Raw genomic sequence first — 21,049 nt, 5'->3', positions numbered from 1 at the left:
AGCTGATCTGTCTCATGTTTTGAAGAGAAAATCCTCTTGTTGTCTACAGGGAGGACACTTTTTGGTATTTTGAAAAAATAACTTGTAAGAAAGAAATCTCAAGTTTGGAGTTCTTGAACAACCTGTGCATGCAAGATTTTAAACACATACATGAATGATTAGTGACTTGACCACATGTACAAGAATGCTCAAGCAATACAGACTTCAGAACATGCTACACTGTCTTTTTGCTTTCACAAATAGCCATTGGTGAAAGTATGTTTTTTTGTTCCAGAAAGCCAATCTACGCAGAGATTTTTTTCTCTTTTCCTGAAGAGTCGATGCTTGCACGTTTATTTTGGAGATATTCAGAGAGATAATCATTTAAGGTTGTATAATATGGATTGTACATTCACAGAATAATTTTGGTTTTGATAATAAAACAATCATTGGTTGACAGACCTTATTTTAAAACCCGATGTTGAGGAGATACTTCATTGGTCTTCTTGATAAACAGAAAAACTGTTTTTATTTTACATTGTGACCTATAGAGTAGTGGCACTAGAACGACAGTGCAATGCCTCAAACCACAGTTGTAAAAATGTAACGGCACTTCTGGCAATTCCTGTAAGCCTCATATTTGTGTTAGTTCAGATTTTATGGATAATAATAGGGACAAAATTACAGGAACCTGGAGAAGTGAGAGTTAATTAAAATGGATTTTTAAAATCCTACATGGATTTTTAAAAAGCAGAATGTGCTTAAATAATCAAACTTGATTTTTTTTTGTTGAAGGAACAGCAAAGTTGTTACAGACCCAGTGTGAGGACCACTGCTTTGTAGATATGACTAGGATATTGGAATAGAGAGTATAATTTCAAAATATGCAATGATACCATATCCTAGGTGCAGCAAACAGAACAATACCAATTGACAGTAACAGGACATTGAGGAATGCAGAGTGCATCAACATGTAGCAGATGGAATTTTATAGAGAAGTGTGATGTGTGCCATTTTGGAAGGAGAATAGAGAGGCAATGAGACTTAATGGCATAGTTATAAAGAACATATGGAGCAGAGGAACTAGTTTTAAGAGATCAAGGTTTTTTTTTAACAAAATAAACACAATGCTAAATTCAATGTAAGCCAATAAAACTGAGGGTTTAGGGCAATGATGAAAAGTAATAAGTGCTGCAAACACTCAGCAGTTCAGCGATCAAGAACAGGATTTTCCATTTAAAATAACGAAGGTCAATAGTTTCCAAGTAAATCAGAACAATTTCAAGAGTGTACACACATGGTGTGAATATGGAATGAGCTGCCAGAGGAAGTTGTACAATTACAACATTCAAAAGACATTTGGACAGATACATGAAGCAGAAAGGTTTAAGGGATATAGACTAAACTCAGGCAACTGGGACTAGCTTCGTTTGGAAAACCTGATCGAAACAGACAAGTTGGACAGAAGGATCTGGTTCTGTATTGTGAGACTCTTTGGCTCTGCATAGTTGAATGCAGACTCTGGAAGCTGTGGTCCAAAATATACTGCTCCTCGCCCAGTTAGGGTTACTTGAACCTCAATGATGTACTCAGCATCGACATCATAAGAGTATAAAATGGAATGGCACTTACCAAATACAACAGATAAAAGTTAGAATTGGTGTACTCAGGTGTAAGTGAATTCTTAACATTGCAATCAGTAATATTTAGTGTCAAACAATTTCCATAGCATTTATGGAATCTGATTGCTCGAGAGTTTAATTAGTTTGACACTAAAGTAATTATTTTTCTTATTCTTCTTCTCTCTTATTTCTATCATTAATCCTCCTTTTCCATCCTAATATTTAAAAATTTTTTGTACACAATTATAATTTAATTTATAGTTACAATTTTTAATTCATACTTTTGGATTTAAACTCTGCACGTTGAATAAGGATTATTCAGTCTAATTGGTTGCCAAGACCTCTTTTGCACAGCTCACAAGAGCTACTGATACCCTGTAGAAGGACAAGACACATGATTATACAGTCTTAGCTCAAAAATCTGGAGGATTAGGGAAGATATTCCCAGAAATACATCCACAGAGTTATTTGGGAGGAACTGAGAAATAAGAAAGGGATGATCACCTTAATGGGATTGTATTATAGACTCCTTAATAGTCAGCTGGAAATTGAGAAACAAATTTGTGAGGAGTTATCTCAGTTATCTCTTGGAATAATAGGGTGGTTATGGTAGGGGATTTTAACTTTCCAAACATAGACTGGGACTACCATAGCGTTAAGGGTTTGGGTGGAGAGGAATTTGTTAAGGAGTGTACAAAAAAATTTTCTGAGTCAGTATGTGGATGTACCAACTAGAGCAGATGCAAAACTAAGGTGACTGAGGTGTCAGTGTGGGAGTACTTTGGGGCCAGCGACCATAAGTCTTTTAGTTTTAAAATAGTGTTGGAAAGGGATAGACTGGATCTAACAGTTGAAGTTTGAAAGTGGAGGAAGGCCAATTTTGACGGTATTAGGCAAGAACTTTCAAAAGCTGATTGGGTGCAGATGTTCGCAAGTAAAAGGGCGGCTGGAAAACGGGAAGCCTTCAGAAAAGAGATAACAAGCGTCCAGAGATAGTACATTCCTGTTAGGGTAAAAGGAAAAGCTGGTAGGTGTAGGGAATGCCAGATGACTAGAGAAATTGAGGGTTTGGTTAAGAAAAAGGAAGCCTGTGTCAGATATAGACAGGAGTGATCGAGAGAATACTTCGAAAGGCAGTATGAGTATCCTTAAGAGGGAAATCAGGAGGGCAAAAAGGGGACATGACATAGGGTGAAGGAGAATCCAAAGGGTTTTTATAAATGCATTAAGTACAAAAGGGTAACTAGGGAGAGAATAGGGCCCCTCAAAGATCAGCAAGGCAGCCTTTGTATGGAGCCGCAGGAGATGGGGGAAGATACTAAATGAGTAGTTTGCGTCAGTGTTCACTGTTCTTTAAATTCAGCAGGATTCAATTCCTGATCAATTTCAAGGACCCCGTACCAACAACCAGCAGAACAAACATGGTATACAAAATACCATGCAAGGACTGCAACAAGCATTACATTGGACAGACTGGCAGGAAACTGTCTATGGGCATAATGAGCACGAACTTGCCACCAAACGACATGACCAATTATCATTAATGTTCATACATCAGATGAAGAGGGACACCAGTTTGAATGGGAAAATACATCCATCCTGGGACAGGCTAAACAAAGGGAATTCCTCGAGGCATGGGATTCAAACCTGCACTCCATTAACAGACGTATCAATTTGGACCCCGTTTACCAACCTCTCAGAAAAAGAATCGGAAGTGATATCACCCACCACAACAGACCAAGACGCACAAATATCAAGTGGGACAGAACACCAGTGCTTCATCCGAAGCTCAATGACAACGTTACCTAGTGTGGGGACGAAATGCAAGAACAAATCTACCAGCTCAGCGAGCAAACTTACAACCCTATGTCAATAGATATGATAGGTCAATAATTTAAAAACAATTTGTACAAACAATGGAAATGTGATGGTTGAATATTCCTGCGCGGAGGATCAAATCCTACACATTATGACTGAAACCAAAGTGCATCTTCTCTTGGACTCAAGCTATCTCAGGCTTAAGGTACGATCATGGGAAACTCATCAAAACAATAAAACTTTATTTAAGACCAGCACTTAATTCTTTTGTGTTCATTATTTTTGTTACATATTTCATTATCTGCATGCCAAGGGTTAAAACTTGAGAGTACATTCTAAATCGATCTTGAAAGTAACTTTTATTGTGATGATTTTGTCTTGAATATTTTTTCAGCTATCATAAGAATTATGCTAACCAACCAACAAGATGTTCATTAGGGAGAAACACCACAGTTCAAATGAACCAGTATACTGAATTAAAACAAAACGTCTTCATTTGGATTCAGGTAGTGTATTAGCCCAGCAGGAAGTCAAAATCAATAAACGTGACTTTTTGAAATAAGCACAGTGTTATACATGGTTTAACATATCCAAAAATATGGAACAGTTTTGAGTCATCGAGGCTGTTGTTTGCAAGTAGATTTCACAATATCATGACTTAAACTCTCAAATATGTGGCTAAGGGACAATGCAGTGTGGTTTTTATATATAAAAAAATGTTTTTTAAAAAACTAAATTAATTCTAGCATAAGGTAGCTGACCAATGTAGGACTAGCACCTTCTCGGTTTCTAACTGTCGGTGCATAATTAAATGTTATTATACGCCTCCACTCCTATTTTCTACATTTTGAAGTTAAATGGCACATAACATTCTGCACCACCTTGTGGTGAAACTATTTAGAAAAATTCTCAGCTTAATCATTTTCATTTCTAAAACATTTGTAAAACTGGTTATTCCACTGAGAATACGTCAGGTCAGAGACATAGAAATGTACAGCACGGAAACAGACCCTTCAGTCCAACTTGTCCATGCCGACCAGATATCCTAACCGTGTCTAGTCCCATTTACCAGCACTTGGCCCATTTTCCTCTAAACCCTTCCTATTCATGTACCCATTCAGATGCCTTTTTTAGATTAGATTAGATTACATTACAGTGTGGAAACAGGCCCTTCGGCCCAACAAGTCCACACCGACCCGCCGAAGCGCAATCCACCCATACCCCTACATTTACCCCTTGCCTAACACTACGGGCAATTTAGTATGGCCAATTCGCCTGACCTGCACATCTTTGGACTGTGGGAGGAAACCGGAGCACCCGGAGGAAACCCACGCAGACACGGGGAGAACGTGCAAACTCCACACATGCTGTAATTTTGAATGCTGTAATTTCTTAACTTTTTTTATTAGAAGGAATCTGCACAATTATTACATTTTTAAAGCATAGTTTCTAATTTAAAATGGCACGAAAATGCCAGATATGAAAAAATAATTTAAAAATTAATGACTGCAATGAGTACATCTGATTGCTTGAATTTCAGAAAAATTATGAATACATTGAAATACCAAGAAATTGTTCCAGATACCTTTGTTCAGATTTATGCATATTTATTTTACAATTTTCTTGAAATATTGGGCAAGGACAACGATGGAATCAGGAACAGTTTCTGATAGCTACAAGAATGTTATTCCAGAATTTTGGGTGGATACTTATTCAAAGATTCAACTGCTTGAACTGGGGATCCAATAACGTAACCCTGCAGTCGCCTAGTCATAACACCCCGACTTCTACGTTAGTCATAGCTAAAGATGCTTCTCCCTTTCAGGTCACGCAAACTGATTGGCCCACTCACTCCTCCTAGACCATCTTGAAAGCAAAAGGTAAGCCATACATTTTTTAAAAATTCTTCCATCAACTGGATTTGACTTTCCTTCACTTCAATATTGCCTACAACAAAAGCAAGAAGCTCAATCAATCTTTCATCACTGGGATTGAAACTACTAGAACTGCTTCTCCTTTCCCACCACAATCTATCCCACCTAAATTCTTTCCTTGCATCATTCTCTAGTTTTACTTCTATCTGTTTTCATACTTCCACTCTGCTCCTGCGATGTATGTCACATTCAAAACACATTCTGCTAAACTGCTGACAATCAATTTCCCTTACCGCCTATCCCACTTCCACACCTCGTCCTTTGCCCTGCTTCCCCTGTGCCATTCCAGCTAACATTGCAGGTTGATCCTTTTCCTCAGCATCTGCTTTCTGACCCTTAAAAAATCATTGTCACCACCGTATTCTTCCATGTAAAATATCCTTTGGCTTTGCTCATCTTTCTCATGCTCAGATATCTCCCCAGTCAAGCTTCCTCCCATTTCACCTTACCGAAATGACCCAACTCATGTCACACTTGACATGCTTTGTAAAGTTGGTGCACTATCCTTGTGAACCTCGCTGGACACTTTGGCATAGCTGAGCATACCCTGTCAAGTGCTGTCCTTTAATGATCAGCTCAGGCATTCTCACTTACTTCAATCAGTAATGGGTTTTCTCCCTGTCCCCACTTAACTATCTTTAAAGTTCTCATGATTGATATTTGGCTTCATCTACATATTGGTCACTGACATTTCTACAAGTACGACTCCAAGTGCATTTTATAACATTAAACTCTCGCTCCAGTATCTTTTTCAATACCTACATTGCTTCACCTGTCCAATCTAGTCCCCATCACAAACTCTAGATCTTTATCACCAATTCCATCCCTTTCTCTGGCCATAACCTCAGGTTGAAACAGATTGTTTGCAACCTCAGTATCCTAAGCTCCTGACTCTATCTTACAAAGATCACAGTTTTTCCATCTTCAAGTTCCCATCACATATCACTTCTGTGCATGCTGATCTACATTTGAGGCAAAAGGAGTGCCAGCTAACGTGAACTTCTCAACCAGATGTTCAGATTCCTCCATAGCTATGATCCCAAGCCTATGTTTGTAAGCTTTGCCACCCTGATAAGCAAAACACCTCACCCCAGAATTCTGCATTCCTTTAACTCTAGTCTCCTGTGCATCCACTCCTCTTTTCGCTCGATTCTACAGTCATAACTTCAGTCATCTTCGTCCAGAATTGCTTCCTTAACATCACTGCTTTGCCATCTCCACCTCCCACAAATAGTTATTGAAACAAAACAGGGATCTAAACCATCCTACAGCACAACAAATAATGAATAGATATATACTGGAGGCAGGAAGGAGGAAATCTGACAAATGAAAAGTCTTCCAATTTTGCTTCCAATAGTAGGTCAGTGATTGCGACAGACATATTATGCAATAGTTTAAAATATTTGACAGGATTTGAACTGCAGTGTTTATCCTTCTACACAAAAGATCCAAGAAGCTGGATACCAAAATACTCTAACTTACAACTTATTTTGCAAACATTTTGCTTTAGTTTCAATTATAAATAACAGATGAAAACATGAGCATGCAGTACATTACTGTTATTGTACCAACTTCTGGATAACACTAATATATGATTAAATTGTGCATATGCACCATTGCACTAATCCTGCACAACTGTGGTGAGCAGTTTTGTAACTTTTTTCATGTACATAAATGGAGGCTGAAGGGGAACTTTTCAGGGGAAAGCTATAGCGGCCAGGTCTCTGGCACTGAGCCTGGCTCAGTGGCTCAGAAGGAAAGGGGGGAGAATAACAGAGCAATAATGATAAGAGATTCAATGGTTAGAAGAACAGACAGGAAATTCTGTGGTCATGAATGAGGCTCCTGGATGGTATGTTGCCTCCTAGGTGCCAGGGTCAGGGATGTCTCAGACTGAGCCTGCAGGATTCTTAAGGGGCAGGTGAGCAGCCAGAAATTGTGGTACAAATCAGTACCAATGAAATAAGTAAGGAAAGAGATGAGGACCTGAAAAGAGAATGTAGGGAGTTAGGTTAGAAGCCAAAAGGCAGGACAAGCAGAGAAGTGATCTCAGGATTGCTACCGGTGCCACAAGCTAGTGAGGCTTGGAACAGAGAGCGAGTGCAGCTGAACACCTGGCTGCAGAGCTGGTGTAGGAGGGTGGGCTTCAGATATGTGGATCATTGGGATATCTTCTGGGGAAAATGGGACCTGTACAAGGAGGATGGGTTGCACCTGAACTGGATGGTACCAATATCCTGGGTGGGAAGTTTGCGAGAGCTCTTTGGGAGGGTTTAAATTAGTTTTGCAGGAGCATTCAAACTAGTTTGAACCAGAGCGATGGATCAGAGGTAACTGGTGAAGAGACAAATACCAGGTGCAGAGAATCGGAGAGGAAGGATAGACAATTGATAGGGCAAAGTTGCAGTCAGTGTGATGGGTTGAAGTGTGTCTATTTTAACACAACAAATGTCAGGAATAAGGGTGATTAACTTAGAGCATGGATCAGTACTTGGAGCTATGCTGTTGTGGCCAATACTTGGATATCACAGAAACAGGAATGGTTGTTGGATGTTCCAGGGTTGAGATGTTTTAAAGGAATAGGGATGGAGGTAAAAGGTGGGGGAGTTGGATTGCTAATCAGGGATAGTATAACAGCTGCAGAAAGGGAGGTCATTGAGGCGGCTTTGTCTATGGATGGAAGTTAGGAGTAGGAAAGGAGCAGTTATTTTATTGGGAATTTTCTATAGACCACCCAATAGCAACAGAGACACAGAGGAGCAGATTGAGAGGAGGATCTTGGAAAGGTGCAGAGTTGTTGTCATGAGTGATTTCAACTTCCCTAATATTGATTGGAACCTTCTCAGTGCAAATAGTTTGGATGGAGCTGATTTTGACAGGTGTGTCCAGGAAGGATTGGTGATTCAGGTCAGGTGTCAGATGTCTCAGTGGGAGAGCATTTCAGTGATGGTGGTTACAACTTCCTGACCTTTAATATAGTCAAGCACAGGGACAGAAGCAGATGGTATAGGAAAATATTCAACTGGGGAGGGGGAATTACGATGCTATTAGGCAGGAACTGTGGAGCGTAAATGGGGAGCAGATATTCTCAGGGAAATGCGTGAGAGAAATGTGGAGGCTGTTTCAGGAACACTTGCTGCGAGTGCTGGATAGATTTGTCCCACTGAGGCAAGGAAGGGATGGGAGGGTGAAGGAACCTTGGATGACAAGAGATGTGGAACAACTAGTCAAGAGGAAGAAGGAAGCTTACTCAAGGTTGATGAAGCAAGAATCAGACAGGGTTCTCAAGGGTTACAAGATAGCCAGGAAGAAATGGACCTAGGAGAGCGAGAAGGGGGCATGAAAAAACCTTGGGGGCGAGGATTAAGAAAAACCTCAAGGCGTGCTACATTTATGTGAGGAACAAGAGGATGGCCAGAGTGAGGGTTGGGCCAATCAGGGATGGTGGAGGGAACTTGTGCCTGGAGTTGGAGGAGGTAGGGGAGGTCCTTAATGAATACTTTGCTTCAGTATTCAAGAGTGAGAGAGCCCTTGTCATTTGTGAGGACAGCATGAAACAGGCTGATATGCTCAAACAGGTTGATGTTAAGAAGGAGGATGTGCTGGAAATTTTGAAAAACATGATGATAGATAAGTCCCCTGGAATACAGGGGATATACCCAAGGTTTCTATGGGAAGCAAGGGAAGACATTGCCGCACCTTTAGCGATGATCTTTGCACCCTCACTGTCCGTAGAAGTATGAGATGAATGGAGGGTGGCAAGTGTTATTCCCTTGTTCAATAAAGGGATTAGGGATAACCCTGGGAATGATAGACCGGTCAGTCTTACATCAGTGGTAGGCAAATTATTGGAGAGGATGCGGAGAGTCAGGATTTATGATTATTTGGAAAAGCATAACCTGATTAGAGATAGTCAGCATGGCTTATTGAATTCTTTGAAGATGTGACACAACACATTGATTAAGGTAAAGTGGTGGATGCGGTATACGTGGAGTTTAGCAAGGTGTTTGATAAGATTCCCCATGGTAGGCTCATTCAGAAAGTAAGAAGGCATGGGTTACAGGGAAATCTGGCTGTTTGGATACAAAATTGACTAGCCCATAGAAGACAGAGGGTGGTAGTAGATGGAAAATATTCAGTTGGGTGCTCCGTGATGAGTTGTGTTTCACAGGGATCTGTTCTGGGACCTCTTTGTGATTTTTATAAGTGACTTGATGAGGAAGTGGAAGGGTGGGTTAGTAAGTTTGCCAATGACACGAAAGTTGGTGGAGTTGTAGATCGTGTGGAGGGCTGTTGCAGGTTGCGATGGGACATTGACAAGCTGCAAAGCTGGGCTGAGAAGTGGCAGACAGAGTTCAACCTGGGAAAGTGTGAAGTGATTCATTTTGGAAGGTCAAATTTGAATATAGATTATAGGGTTAAAGGCAGGACTCTTGGCAGTGTGCAGGATCAGAGGTATCTTGGGTCCATGTCCATAGATTCCACAAAGTTGCCACCCAAGTTGATAGGTCAAGAAGGCACATGGTATGATTAGATTAGATTACTTACAGTGTGGAAACAGGCCCTTCAGCCCAACAAGTCCACACCGACCCTCCGAAGAGCAACTCACCCAGACCCATTCCCCTTCACCTAACACTACAGGTAATTTAGCATGGCCAATTCACCTAACCTGCACATTTTTGGACCGTGGGAGGAAACCGGAGCACCTGGAGGAAACCCACACAGACACGGGGAGAATGTGCAAACTCCACACAGACAATTTTCTGAGGCGGGAATTGAACCTGGGTCTCTGGCGCTGAGAGACAGCAGTGCTAACCACTGTGCCACCATGCCACCCACTGTGTTGGCTTTCATTAGCCGAGGGATTGAGTTTAAGAGCTGCGAGGTTATGCTGCCGCTCTGTTAAGCTCTGGTTAGACCACACTTGGAATATTGTATTCAGTTCTAGTCGTCTCATTGTAGGAAGCTTTGAAGCAGATGCAGAGGAGATTTACCAGGATGCTGCCTGTACTAGAGAGCATGCCTTATGGAGAAAGGTTGAGGGAGCGAGGGCTTTTCTGATTGGAACGAAGAAGGATGAGAGGTGACTTGATAGAGGTGTACAAGATGATGAGGGGCGTAGAGTCAATAGTCAGAGACTTTTTCACAGGACGGAAATGGCTATCATGAGAGGGCACAATTTTAAGGTAATTGGAGGAAGGTTTTGGGGGAGATATCAGATATAGGTTCTTTACACAACAATGGTGGTGGAGTCAGATACATGAGGAACATTTAAATGACTCTTGGATAGGCACATCGATGATAGTAAAACGTAGGGTATGATTGGTTAAAAGGTCGGCACAACATCGAAGGGGCATGTACTGTGCTGTACTGTTCTATGTTCTATATGTTCTAAAGCTTTGTGTATATCATGTAGATAAATTAAAAGCATATCGGTCATATGAATAAAAGCTCCTGATATCAGCTGAGAGAAACTTTACTGGCATAGAAGCATTCTGAGGACATTCAAATGAACCTTGATTCCCTTTCCTTCTTTAGGCTCAATTCCTTACTCTAATTGAAACCAGTTTGAATTCCTTGTGATCTTTCGTGATTTAAACAAAAAACCTTACAGATTGTCAGCTCATTTTTGTTTCCTTGTACCTTTCAGTAACAAGTGAACTTTAGTTTTGTCATCTGCAATATGATTAGATTAGGTTAGATTAGATTACTTAGTGTGGAAACAGGCCCTACGGCCCAACAAGTCCACACCGACCCTCCGAAGAGCAACCCACCCAGACCCATTCCCCTACATTTAAACATTCACCTAACACTATGGGCAATTTAGCATGGCCAATTCACGTAACCTGCACATTTTTGGACTGTGGGAGGAAACCGGAGCACCCGGAGGAAACCCACGCAGACACGGGGAGAATTTGCAAACTCCACAGATAATTGCCTGAGGCAGGAATTGAACCTGGGTCTCTGGCGCTATGAGGCAGCAGTGCTAGAAAAAGTTTTAAATCTCAAACCCTGTTAAATACCACAGCAATGGCATTCACCCATCATCATATAAAAAGAGATTGAGGCCAAGAATAAATTATAAATCATCAAACCTCTTGAAATCAGCAATGAGCTTCACATCAGCTATCACCAATTTATGTTCGACAATCATATGTCTGAGCAGGTTTTGTTGATCTTCTGCAGGATAACTAACTTCACAAAATATGCAAGGTAATATCAAGGATGTGAGCTCATCAGAATTGCAACACGGAGACTCTGGCAAGGAGAGGGGCTCCAATATCCAGTCTTTTTTTCCTGAAAAAATATGAAATTACTGCATTAATAAAGTGAATAACACTTTCAATCAGCAGTCTTTCAACTATTTATAACGCTTTCTACCAGAAGGAAAATTCTACAACATTTTGGATCATGTCGGCTCAGTCCCACCATCTTCTATTTGTGAAATGCATGAGTGCATCAACCTGGGGTGAATTGTGACTCCTGCTTCAAGTCAGCACCACCACATATTCTGTTTTATTCATAAGCCACGACATGGACTGCCTCTTCAATATGGCAAATTGAAAACTTCTCTTCACCACGCTGACGAGAAACACTTTGCATACTCTCAGAAGGAATAAATTTATCTCATGAACAAGAGGAATTTAGGCATTTGGATTATTAGTTTGCTACCAGACAAACATGGGAATATGAACAATGTGTGCATTGGGAAAGTTAGAATTTCTCCACAGCTAGTACATTGTAGTAACTCAATTACAAATTGCTGAAAATTTCTATCATTAGGTGGGATTATTGTGTGTGTAAATGTTACTTTCTACAAAGGAAGTTACCTCTCTCTCCTTTTTCTTAGACAATCAATTTAAACAACAAGTAAGATAAACCAACAAAACTGCCAAATGGAAAACAGGTCTATCACTCATTAAAACACTAGCAATAGAATAAAGACAAGGAGGAGGCATTTTGTCTTCTAAAAAAGTTTAAGAGAAAAAGGCAAGAAGTTGGAATTTGAGGAAATAGCTCTACTTGAAGAGCTAGTGTTAGAATATAGAACAGTACAGCACAGCACAGACCCTTCGGCCCTCGATGTTGTGCCACCCGTTTTTCCTACTCTAAGATCAAACTAACCTACAAGCCCTTCATTTTACTATCATCCATGTGCCTATTCAAGAGTCACTTAAATGACCCCACTGTTACACCACCACTACTAGCAGTGCATTCCCTACATGGACCACACTCTGTCTAAAGAACCTACCTCCGACATCGCCCCTAAACCTTCCTCTAATCACCTTAAAATTATATCCCCTCATGATAGTTTCCCAGGGAGGGAATGGCTGTCTCTAGCTATCCACTCTATTTATGCCTTTCATCATCTTGTATCATCTTCTACACCTCTATCAAGTCACCTCTCATCCTTCTTCACTCCACTGAGAAAAGCCCAAGCTCTCTCAACCTTTCTTCATAAGACATACTTTGCAGTCCAAGCAGCATCCTGGTATATCTTTTCTGCACCCGCTCGAAAGCTTCCACTTCCTTACTATAATGAGATGACCAGAACTGAACACAATATTTCAAGTGAGGTCTAATCAGAACTTTATAGAGTTGCGGCATAAGTTCATGACTCTTAAACTCAATCCCCCTGCTAATGAAAGCTAACACACCATACCCATTCTTAACAACCTAACAACTTGGATGGTTTATGGACTGGGACGAATCTATGGATATGGACCACAACATCGCTCTGTTCATCCACACTGCCAAGAATCGTACCTTTAACCCTGTAATCTGCATTCAAATTTGACCTTCCAAAATTAATCACTTCACACTTTCCCAGGTTGACTTCCGTCAGCCAATTCTTAGTCCAGCTTTACATCTTGTCAATGTCCCATCACATACTACAACAGATCTCCACACTATCCACAACTCCACCAACCTTTGTGTCATCAGCAAACTTACTGACCCACCCTTCCACTTCCTCATCCAAGTCATTTATAAAAATCATAAAGAGTAGAGGTCCCAGAACAGACTGCTGTGGCATACCACTCGTTTCAGAGTTCCAGGCTGAATACTTTCGATCTCCTACTACCCTCAGTCTTCTATGGGCCAGTCAATTCTGTACCCAAACAGCCAGACTCCACTATATCCCATTCCTTCTTAGTTTCTGCATGAGCCTACCATGGGGAACCTTGTCAAACGCATTCCTAAAATCCAAATACACCACATCCAGTGCACCAGATTCATTAAAGTGTTTTGTCACATCCACAAAGAATTCAATAAGGTTTGTGAGGCATGACCTTCCCTTCACAAAGCCCTGCTGACTATCTCTAATCAAGCTCTGCTTTTCCAAATAATCACAAATCCTGTCTCTCAGAATCCTCTCCAATAATTTACCCACCCCCAATGCAAGACTGACTGGTCTATCATTCCCAGGGTTATCCCTATTCCCTTTCTTGAACAGGGGAATAACATTTGCCAACCACCATTTATCTAGTACTAATCCAGCGGACAGTGAGGATGCAAAGCTCATCACCAAAGGCGCAGCTATCTCCTCCCTCATTTCTCATAGTAAACTTGGGTATATCTGTCTGGCCCAGGGAACTTTCCTATTCTAACGCATTTCAAAATTTCCAGCACATCATTCTTCTTAACGTCAACCTGTCCTCACAAATGACAAAGTCCCTCTCACTAGTGAATACTGAAGCAAAGTATTCATTAAGGACTCTTCCAACTCCAAGCACAAGTTCCTTCCACTATCCCTGATCAGCCCTAACCTCATTCTAGCCATTGCGTTATTCTTTACTTAAATAAGTCCCTTAATCCTCACCACCAATGATTTTTCATGCCTCCTTTTAGCTCTGCTAAGTTCATTCTTCTCTTCTTTCCTTCCTACAAAATCTGATTTTTATAACGAAAAAAGGCTTTGGATAATTTTGTTTCGTGCTTCCTCTCCTGAAGGGGTGGTCTTAAAGAGGTTTATAAAATCATTACGCACATAGATAAATTGAATAGCAAAGGTCTTTTCTCTAAAATTGGAGGGCATAATTTTAAGGTGAGAGGAGAAAGATTTAAAATGTACTTCTGAGCGGCAACATTTTCACACTGAGACTGTTCAAATGTGGAATGAGCAGGCAGAGGAAATAGTAGATGCAGTACAATTTCAACATTTAAAAGGCACTTAGACAGGTACATGAACAGGAAAAGTTTAGAGAGATATGGGCCAAATCAGGCAAGTGGGACTAGTTTAGTTTGGGAGACTTGGTTAGCATGGTCAAGTTAGAACAAAGGGTCTGTTTCTTAAGTAGTCCTGTAAAACTTTGTACCAACAGGGCTTATTCGTCAACAAGAGAATATCAGCAGATGACGTGACCTGTCTTCATTTGATATACTTTCTAATCATACTAAATCAGTGATGATGAGGAGGTGCCGATGTTGAACTGGGGTGGATAAAATTAAAAATCACACACTAGGTTAAAGTCCAACAGAAATCATAGTGTCATGCAACTGATAAGACAATGTCTGAGCTGAGATGTCACTTTTTTAAAGAAAACCTTAAGTTATCTCAGGAATGTGACTTGAAAGAAGTTCTGGGATTTACATATTAATGAATCGAAACCTGCAATCCATTCTGAAAGATGGAAAACTCAGCAATCTAAGTTTGCTCGACATATCATATCAGTTGCATGACACTGATCTTGTGCAATAAATTCTGCGTCTTACGATCCTGTCCCATTAGCTACCTGATGGATGAGCATCGCTCTGAAAGTTAGTGCTTCCAAATAAACCTGCTGGACTATAACCTGGTGTTGTGTGATTTTTAACTAAAACAATGACATAATTTCACATCTCTGGAACAGGTGAAACTTGAACTTTAGTCTCCTGGCTTAAAGATAGGGACACTATCCCCATGCTATGGAAGCAAAACCCTGACTTTATTTTACAATCAGATTTCCAGTGACTGCAATCAAAGCAACAGCCCTGTCTCTTGCCTTATGTTCATAAACCAAGATACTCAAGAAAACAAATGCAACATACAGCTGGATGACCAAACGTAGCACTGACCAAGGAATGGAACTGCATCAGATCCATCTTGATTTGTATGGCACAGATCCCCTTTGAATGATCAGGTATGCTATTACAAAATTAATGTATTGTGCAAAACAGAGCATAAATAACAGAAAATAAAAATAAGGATTTTTCTAGTGGCACATGTTCTCGAGTAAAGGAATACTTGAGTACAGGTAAAAGGTTATCCCCAGTCATTTATTCACTTTCTCTGTACTAATTCCCACATTTTTTTAAAAAATAAATTACTCTTAAATACTCCAGAAGGGTCATTCAGTAAAACCTGTTAGTTATCTCAATCAAGCTCTTCCTTAAATTCAAAATAGCTTATTGAAAAAAATATGAATTAGGAAACCCATTTTTTTCACAGGCATATAATAAACCTTTAGATCTTTCACCCCGAGGGTGATGATTCTGGTCAATTTCAATTTCATTCATTTCTCATTTAATTTGTGGAATGATCTGGAATTTTGAAATATTTCTCTTCTCTCATCTCTTTGTGATGAACACTGAGCAAACATATCCAAATCTATCCTTGGTAGCCAACAATCACTACTCTTCAGAGACTTTTGTTATGGCTGAGAGACTGACCCTGTACATCCAGTGTACAGTGAGGTGCAAAAGGGCTCTTGTTGCACTAGGACACCTGCCTACTCCAGAACTATGTAATAACATCTCTGAACAGATTAGAAGATATGTATGGAAGCTGCAATTCCCAGTTACAGTATCTCATATTTCATTGTTTCAATTCTGACTGTGCTATCATCATTGATGAGATCAACAATCAATACAGAAACTGACTGCAAATACAATGGGAAAAGTTGTATATGGCAATGGACAGATTATGAATGCAATTTTTAATTCCCCTGATTAATTCAAATGACAAGCAGTGACAACGCCAGATGGGTAAGTAATTGGTAACAAGTAATGAAACATATACAAAATGCACATTTTTAAATGCAGTCAATATCAAACACCATAGACAAACTGATAACATTGTTTTATGCCAGGTACACAGGAACTGCTATAACCTTTAGAATTATTAGCTCTAGAAAAGCATGGATGATCATGATGTGTTGAATATAATCAACACAGGCATCAGTGAACAAGGTGAAATTGAGTTATATCGATTGTAATTGCACTGAATTGCAAAACAGGTCCTAAAAGCCAGAAAAAAACCTACTCCTGCCTCTATAGTCTCAATGTCACGGATGTATTCTCGAAATATCAAATGATCCTGAGAACTAATCGCCCTAAACTGGAGAACATGCACCCACACTCGACCATGACTAGCCATCAATTGGGCTATGATGCTCCACATATTCACTTTTATTTACATCTCAGTCCTTTGTACTTTGGGATAGTCGGTCACTTTGGTCTACAACAGGTTAGTTCACCACGTTTCACTTAAAACATGTAACTTCTGCTGCTTTGGAAAGACTCAGTTTCCCGCGTGACCTTTCCCCCGTACTGAATGTCGCCATAGTGGCGTTGATTAATACATAGCAAACACCCCCACCCCCGCCTGTTTCCCCCAGGACGAGGAATCACTGAAAATATTTTATGATAGGAATCCCCACCTTCACCAGCTGCAATGCCCATCGCCGCCATCACATCCCCACCCTCACGGATCATTCATGGACAAGAGAGGGCGGGATCTCCGATCAGAAACCATAACAACCACATTGCAACCAATCGTCACCCGACAGGTGGTGACGCATGGGGAAATCTCGCGCGGTCTTCAGGCTGCGTTTTGTAGTCTCGAGCTCCGCCTCCAGCCCGGGTCAGGAGGCCGGAGAGGACTCCGTCTCCCACAAGACACCACGCAGCTGCGTGAGTCATTTTGGGGGGTGGGGCAGATGAGACCGTCCCCGAGACTACATTTCCCATAACACCACGCGGGAATGTTTAGCAACCCAGACTACAACTCCCAGCGAGCTCTGCGATCGCCCGGGTTCCAACCCGTCCAAAGGCTGAACAATGGTCCCGCGGAGAAACTGCTCAATAACTAGGGCGCGCTAGGGGACAAGTTTTATTCTTGCGCAAAACATATGCACTTATCGTGTATTTATGTCGACAATGTGGATACCGACAGACAATGAGAAATACGGTGTGGGTGAGTGAATTGCTGTGCATTTTTGTTTTTGTCCCTTTCTTTTTATTCAATGAGTTGGTCTGGTGCCAGTGTCGTTGCGGAGAGCAAAGCCAGATTTATAAGAAAAATCTGTGGAGAACTGATTCGACCACCATAGTAATGTTACCGCTTCCATAACGGTGCGAACTGTTATCCCCGCTGGCAGATAGCAGCAGGTCTCGCTGAAAATTGCCTTTCTTTTCACTTTCCCGTTGCTTGTTCGCCTCGGAAATGCCCTTGTTGATAAGGAGAGGGAGAAACGTAGGATGCCCTTCTTGCTTTGTGGTCTCGTTAATCTTTCCCATTTAGCATTCCCCACATCTTTCCGAAACATTCGCTCCCTAATTTGTCTTTCTCTGCCTTTGTGTCGCTTTGCCTCATTACGATATTTGCACCTGATAATTACTATTTGCCTTCTGTTGATAAAACCACTAAGCCTGTTTCTTATTAGGGGAGACAAAGGTTGGTAGCGTGCCTTGATACAGATCTACAGAATATTACATTCAAGTGACATAATCCATCCGTTTGTGTTGGCTGAGGCTCATAGCTTCAATTTGTTCTTTGTGATCTGGGTGTAATGATCAGAGTTGTGTAAAGTTTAGCAAGCGATAAATGATACTGCGCTGATCGATAAACGAATAGGATAAGCTGACCTGAAACATTTCTTCCATTGATTATTAAAAACAGAACAAATGGGCTCCCGAAAGGACCGGGTACTACATATTTTTTTTAATTTGGTGTAACAACAAAGCAGTGCAATCTGGATATTACCGCCGCTGCTCAGCGGGACTACGGTTCAATGTAAGACTGATATGAAAACCGCTTCATTTTTACACAGCGGGTGATAGGTTAAATACCTCCACGTTATTGTTTTCTTGAATCCTATCTGGATATTTCAATAACACTTGTACTAATGCCGTTGTGATCATTATTAAAGTCAGTCCCCGGGCAAGCGGTGTTGGGGAAGGTGGAAGGTTTATGTGTCAGCACATTTATTCTGAATTCTTTGTGAATGGAGCTCCACAATGAGTCCGAGCTGGTTAATACCCAGATCGCTCAGATGTCCTTCACATTGCCTAAATATGTCGGTTTGTGAATTCCGCTGACTAAATGCTGACCTCGGCCGCCTTTGGAAGAAATGTTCTTGCCGGGCGCATCTGGGTTTCTCCCTATGATCAATGGTTATTGAAGTTTCCATTTCCCACTGCAATTTATCCAAAGCTGTGCTGTGTTGCAAGTTTGCGGGATCTAAACAAGACAGACTGCAGCTTTTCATCTGCTCACGCTCTGAGTCGATCTGGTGGATTTGGAGCGTGGGACCGGCTTACCTTCTCATGTCAACTCTGCAGCAATGAGCGAGGCCAGGATCTCAATTCGTGTTTAATTCAGTCGAGAAGACGTGGGGCGCGCAAGTTCCTTATCTACACTGTTAATAGTTGGTCAAATAAAGTGTCGTTTTCGAAGCATCATGCTGATGAATGATTTGCAGACTTTGTGCGACAGATTAAGGGTTAATGCCCGAAACGTCGATGCTCCTGCTCCTCGGATGCTGCCTGACCTGCTGTGCTTTCTCAGCACCACACTCTTGACTTTGTGCTACAGAGTCAATGCATTCGGCTGGTGATAGGTAGCAGTTTGTCCTGCCCTGGAACGTTGATTTTTTGAGAGAATCCGTGTCTATTGTGTATTAACTGCAATTTGCAATAGTAGGCAGTTTTTCAGTCTTCAAGTTGTGTGTCCAGGACCCAGAAAGTGGATCATCTTTGTGATCTCCAGACCCAGGTAACTGCAACAATTTGAATTCTGTTTTAATCAGCTGGTTTGGACATGCAACGAGACACCTTCGGGACAGGCGGGACTTGAACCTTCTGGTCAAGCGGTTGGGGCACTACCCCTGAGAAGACAACATCCCCTTAGATCAATAACTAGTCAACAATTTTTTTTGACCCCTTCGTGCTGTATCTCAATCGATAGTGTGGTGCTGGAAAAACACAGCAGCTCAGGCAGCATCCCAGGAGCAGGAGAATCGACGTTTCGGCCAAAAGCCCTTCATCAGGAATTTTTCTCTCATCCCGCTACAATCAGTGGATAATAATGACTGCAATCTATAATATTATGAAGGAAAATTGAAAGTTTGGTAAAGGTGAGGAGATGAGACTAGCTTGTCAAGACCAGATGGTATCTTCAGTTTGATAACAAAGTTGTCAATTCTCTTTGCCGATTCTTGATCTCTGGAATAACTAGTTTGTAACGTTAAGCATTTTTTTAAAAAGAGGATTTAACCTATTTTTAATCAACCTGCTCAGAGATGTTATTGCACACCTCTCGGGCAGGTGTGACTTTAACACGGGCTTCCCTATCCACTGGCAGGGACAACACCACTGCGCCACGAGAAATGATAACAATCGGGAGGGGATTTCTCCGTCATTAGGACATCACCTTCAGTATTGAGGCTGCTTTGCAATGACGATGGAGTTGTATTCTGAGGACAATCTGATGACGGCCCGGGGGGTTGCCCTCTGGGGAACTCTCTCCAAATGGTGTTAATCCTGATTCTCTCGCAGCATAAGTAAATCAGTACATTCTCCTGGATGCTCCATACACCCAAACAGCAGTTCTCAGACTTTTTTGTTGAAGAATCTGTACTCTCAGAACACAACTTTTTTCGAGATGGTCAGAAGGAAAAAGAAACCTGCGCATTGCATCTTGGAACGAGTTTCAGATTCCCCCCCAAAAAAACACCAAGTAGGTAGGCCACTCAGCAGCTGTGGGGCGCACAGATAGAAATTCAGGTTTTAGCATCTTCATTGAAATTGCTCTGTCATCAGGTCGATTCTCATCTTGTTTGCTGGCCGTTGATGTCTGACAACGCTGTTGCTCCAGCATTTTCTGATTTAAAAAAAATTACCGGCCAGACACAGCTCTTTTTTTCATATGCCCAAAGGCAGCGCGTGGCCTGGAATCTGGAAATGTGAATATTGTTAGCAGTGAATAGCATCTTGTAGCTCTCAGTCTTCATAACTGCAGGTCTAGAAGCTTTTATGTATTTTTTAAAAAGTCACTAAACATTGGATAGCCGGGAAAACAGCAAAACAATCCAGATGACGCCCGCTCGAAACTATAAATTTAAATCAGGAATTTCTCTTGTGGGTTTCCTTTGGCTGAAATTTACTTCAGAAACAAAAGGACAATTGTGGGTACTGTGGGGCAGAATAACAAAAGTCATTGATGACGCGGCCTGAAATTAAAACTACACAAATGTTTGCTTAGAATCTCTTGTGAGAAACCCCTCGAGTTGTGGTTGCCAAGAGGTGAATTTTGAACTTGTTGGGGAATCTTGTTGGAGGTGTTTCCAGAATAGTCGAACCCCCATTCACCTAGAAAGAGTTTCAAGTTTGTGATGAGGAAGCTGAATCTTTTTGAACCCAGAAATTGTGCACAATGAACATCAACATAAGCAAAATAAAGTCTGTCTATTGTTGTTAGGTATATAGGACTCAGAA

General features: G+C 41.1%; 2 protein-coding genes across 6 annotated transcripts in view; one reads left to right on the top strand and one right to left on the bottom strand.

The window, feature by feature from the left end:
- znf277 (zinc finger protein 277) overlaps positions 1-17,114 on the bottom strand; it is a 74,186-nt gene extending 57,072 nt beyond the window's left edge. Inside the window, exons 1-2 of the mRNA XM_043709521.1 lie at positions 16,993-17,114; positions 11,449-11,650 (exon numbers count right to left, since the gene is read on the bottom strand). Of these exons, the coding sequence (XP_043565456.1) occupies positions 11,449-11,650; positions 16,993-17,047 (257 nt within the window). The 5' untranslated portion in view covers positions 17,048-17,114. The remainder of the gene's footprint in view (positions 1-11,448; positions 11,651-16,992) is intronic.
- A 254-nt stretch (positions 17,115-17,368) lies between these two features.
- Positions 17,369-21,049, top strand: part of LOC122559665 (dedicator of cytokinesis protein 4-like) — a 456,397-nt gene continuing 452,716 nt past the window's right edge. For all 5 annotated transcript variants that reach the window (XM_043709518.1, XM_043709520.1, XM_043709517.1 and 2 more), the window contains exon 1: positions 17,369-17,528. In XM_043709518.1, coding sequence (XP_043565453.1) covers positions 17,483-17,528 — 46 coding nt within the window. In that variant the 5' untranslated portion in view covers positions 17,369-17,482. The remainder of the gene's footprint in view (positions 17,529-21,049) is intronic.

This window comes from Chiloscyllium plagiosum, chromosome 19, assembly GCF_004010195.1.
Source record: "Chiloscyllium plagiosum isolate BGI_BamShark_2017 chromosome 19, ASM401019v2, whole genome shotgun sequence".
Taxonomy (NCBI): Eukaryota; Metazoa; Chordata; class Chondrichthyes; order Orectolobiformes; family Hemiscylliidae; genus Chiloscyllium; species Chiloscyllium plagiosum.
Note: the sequence above shows the minus strand (reverse complement) of the source record. Positions and strands in the feature narration are given on the sequence as shown.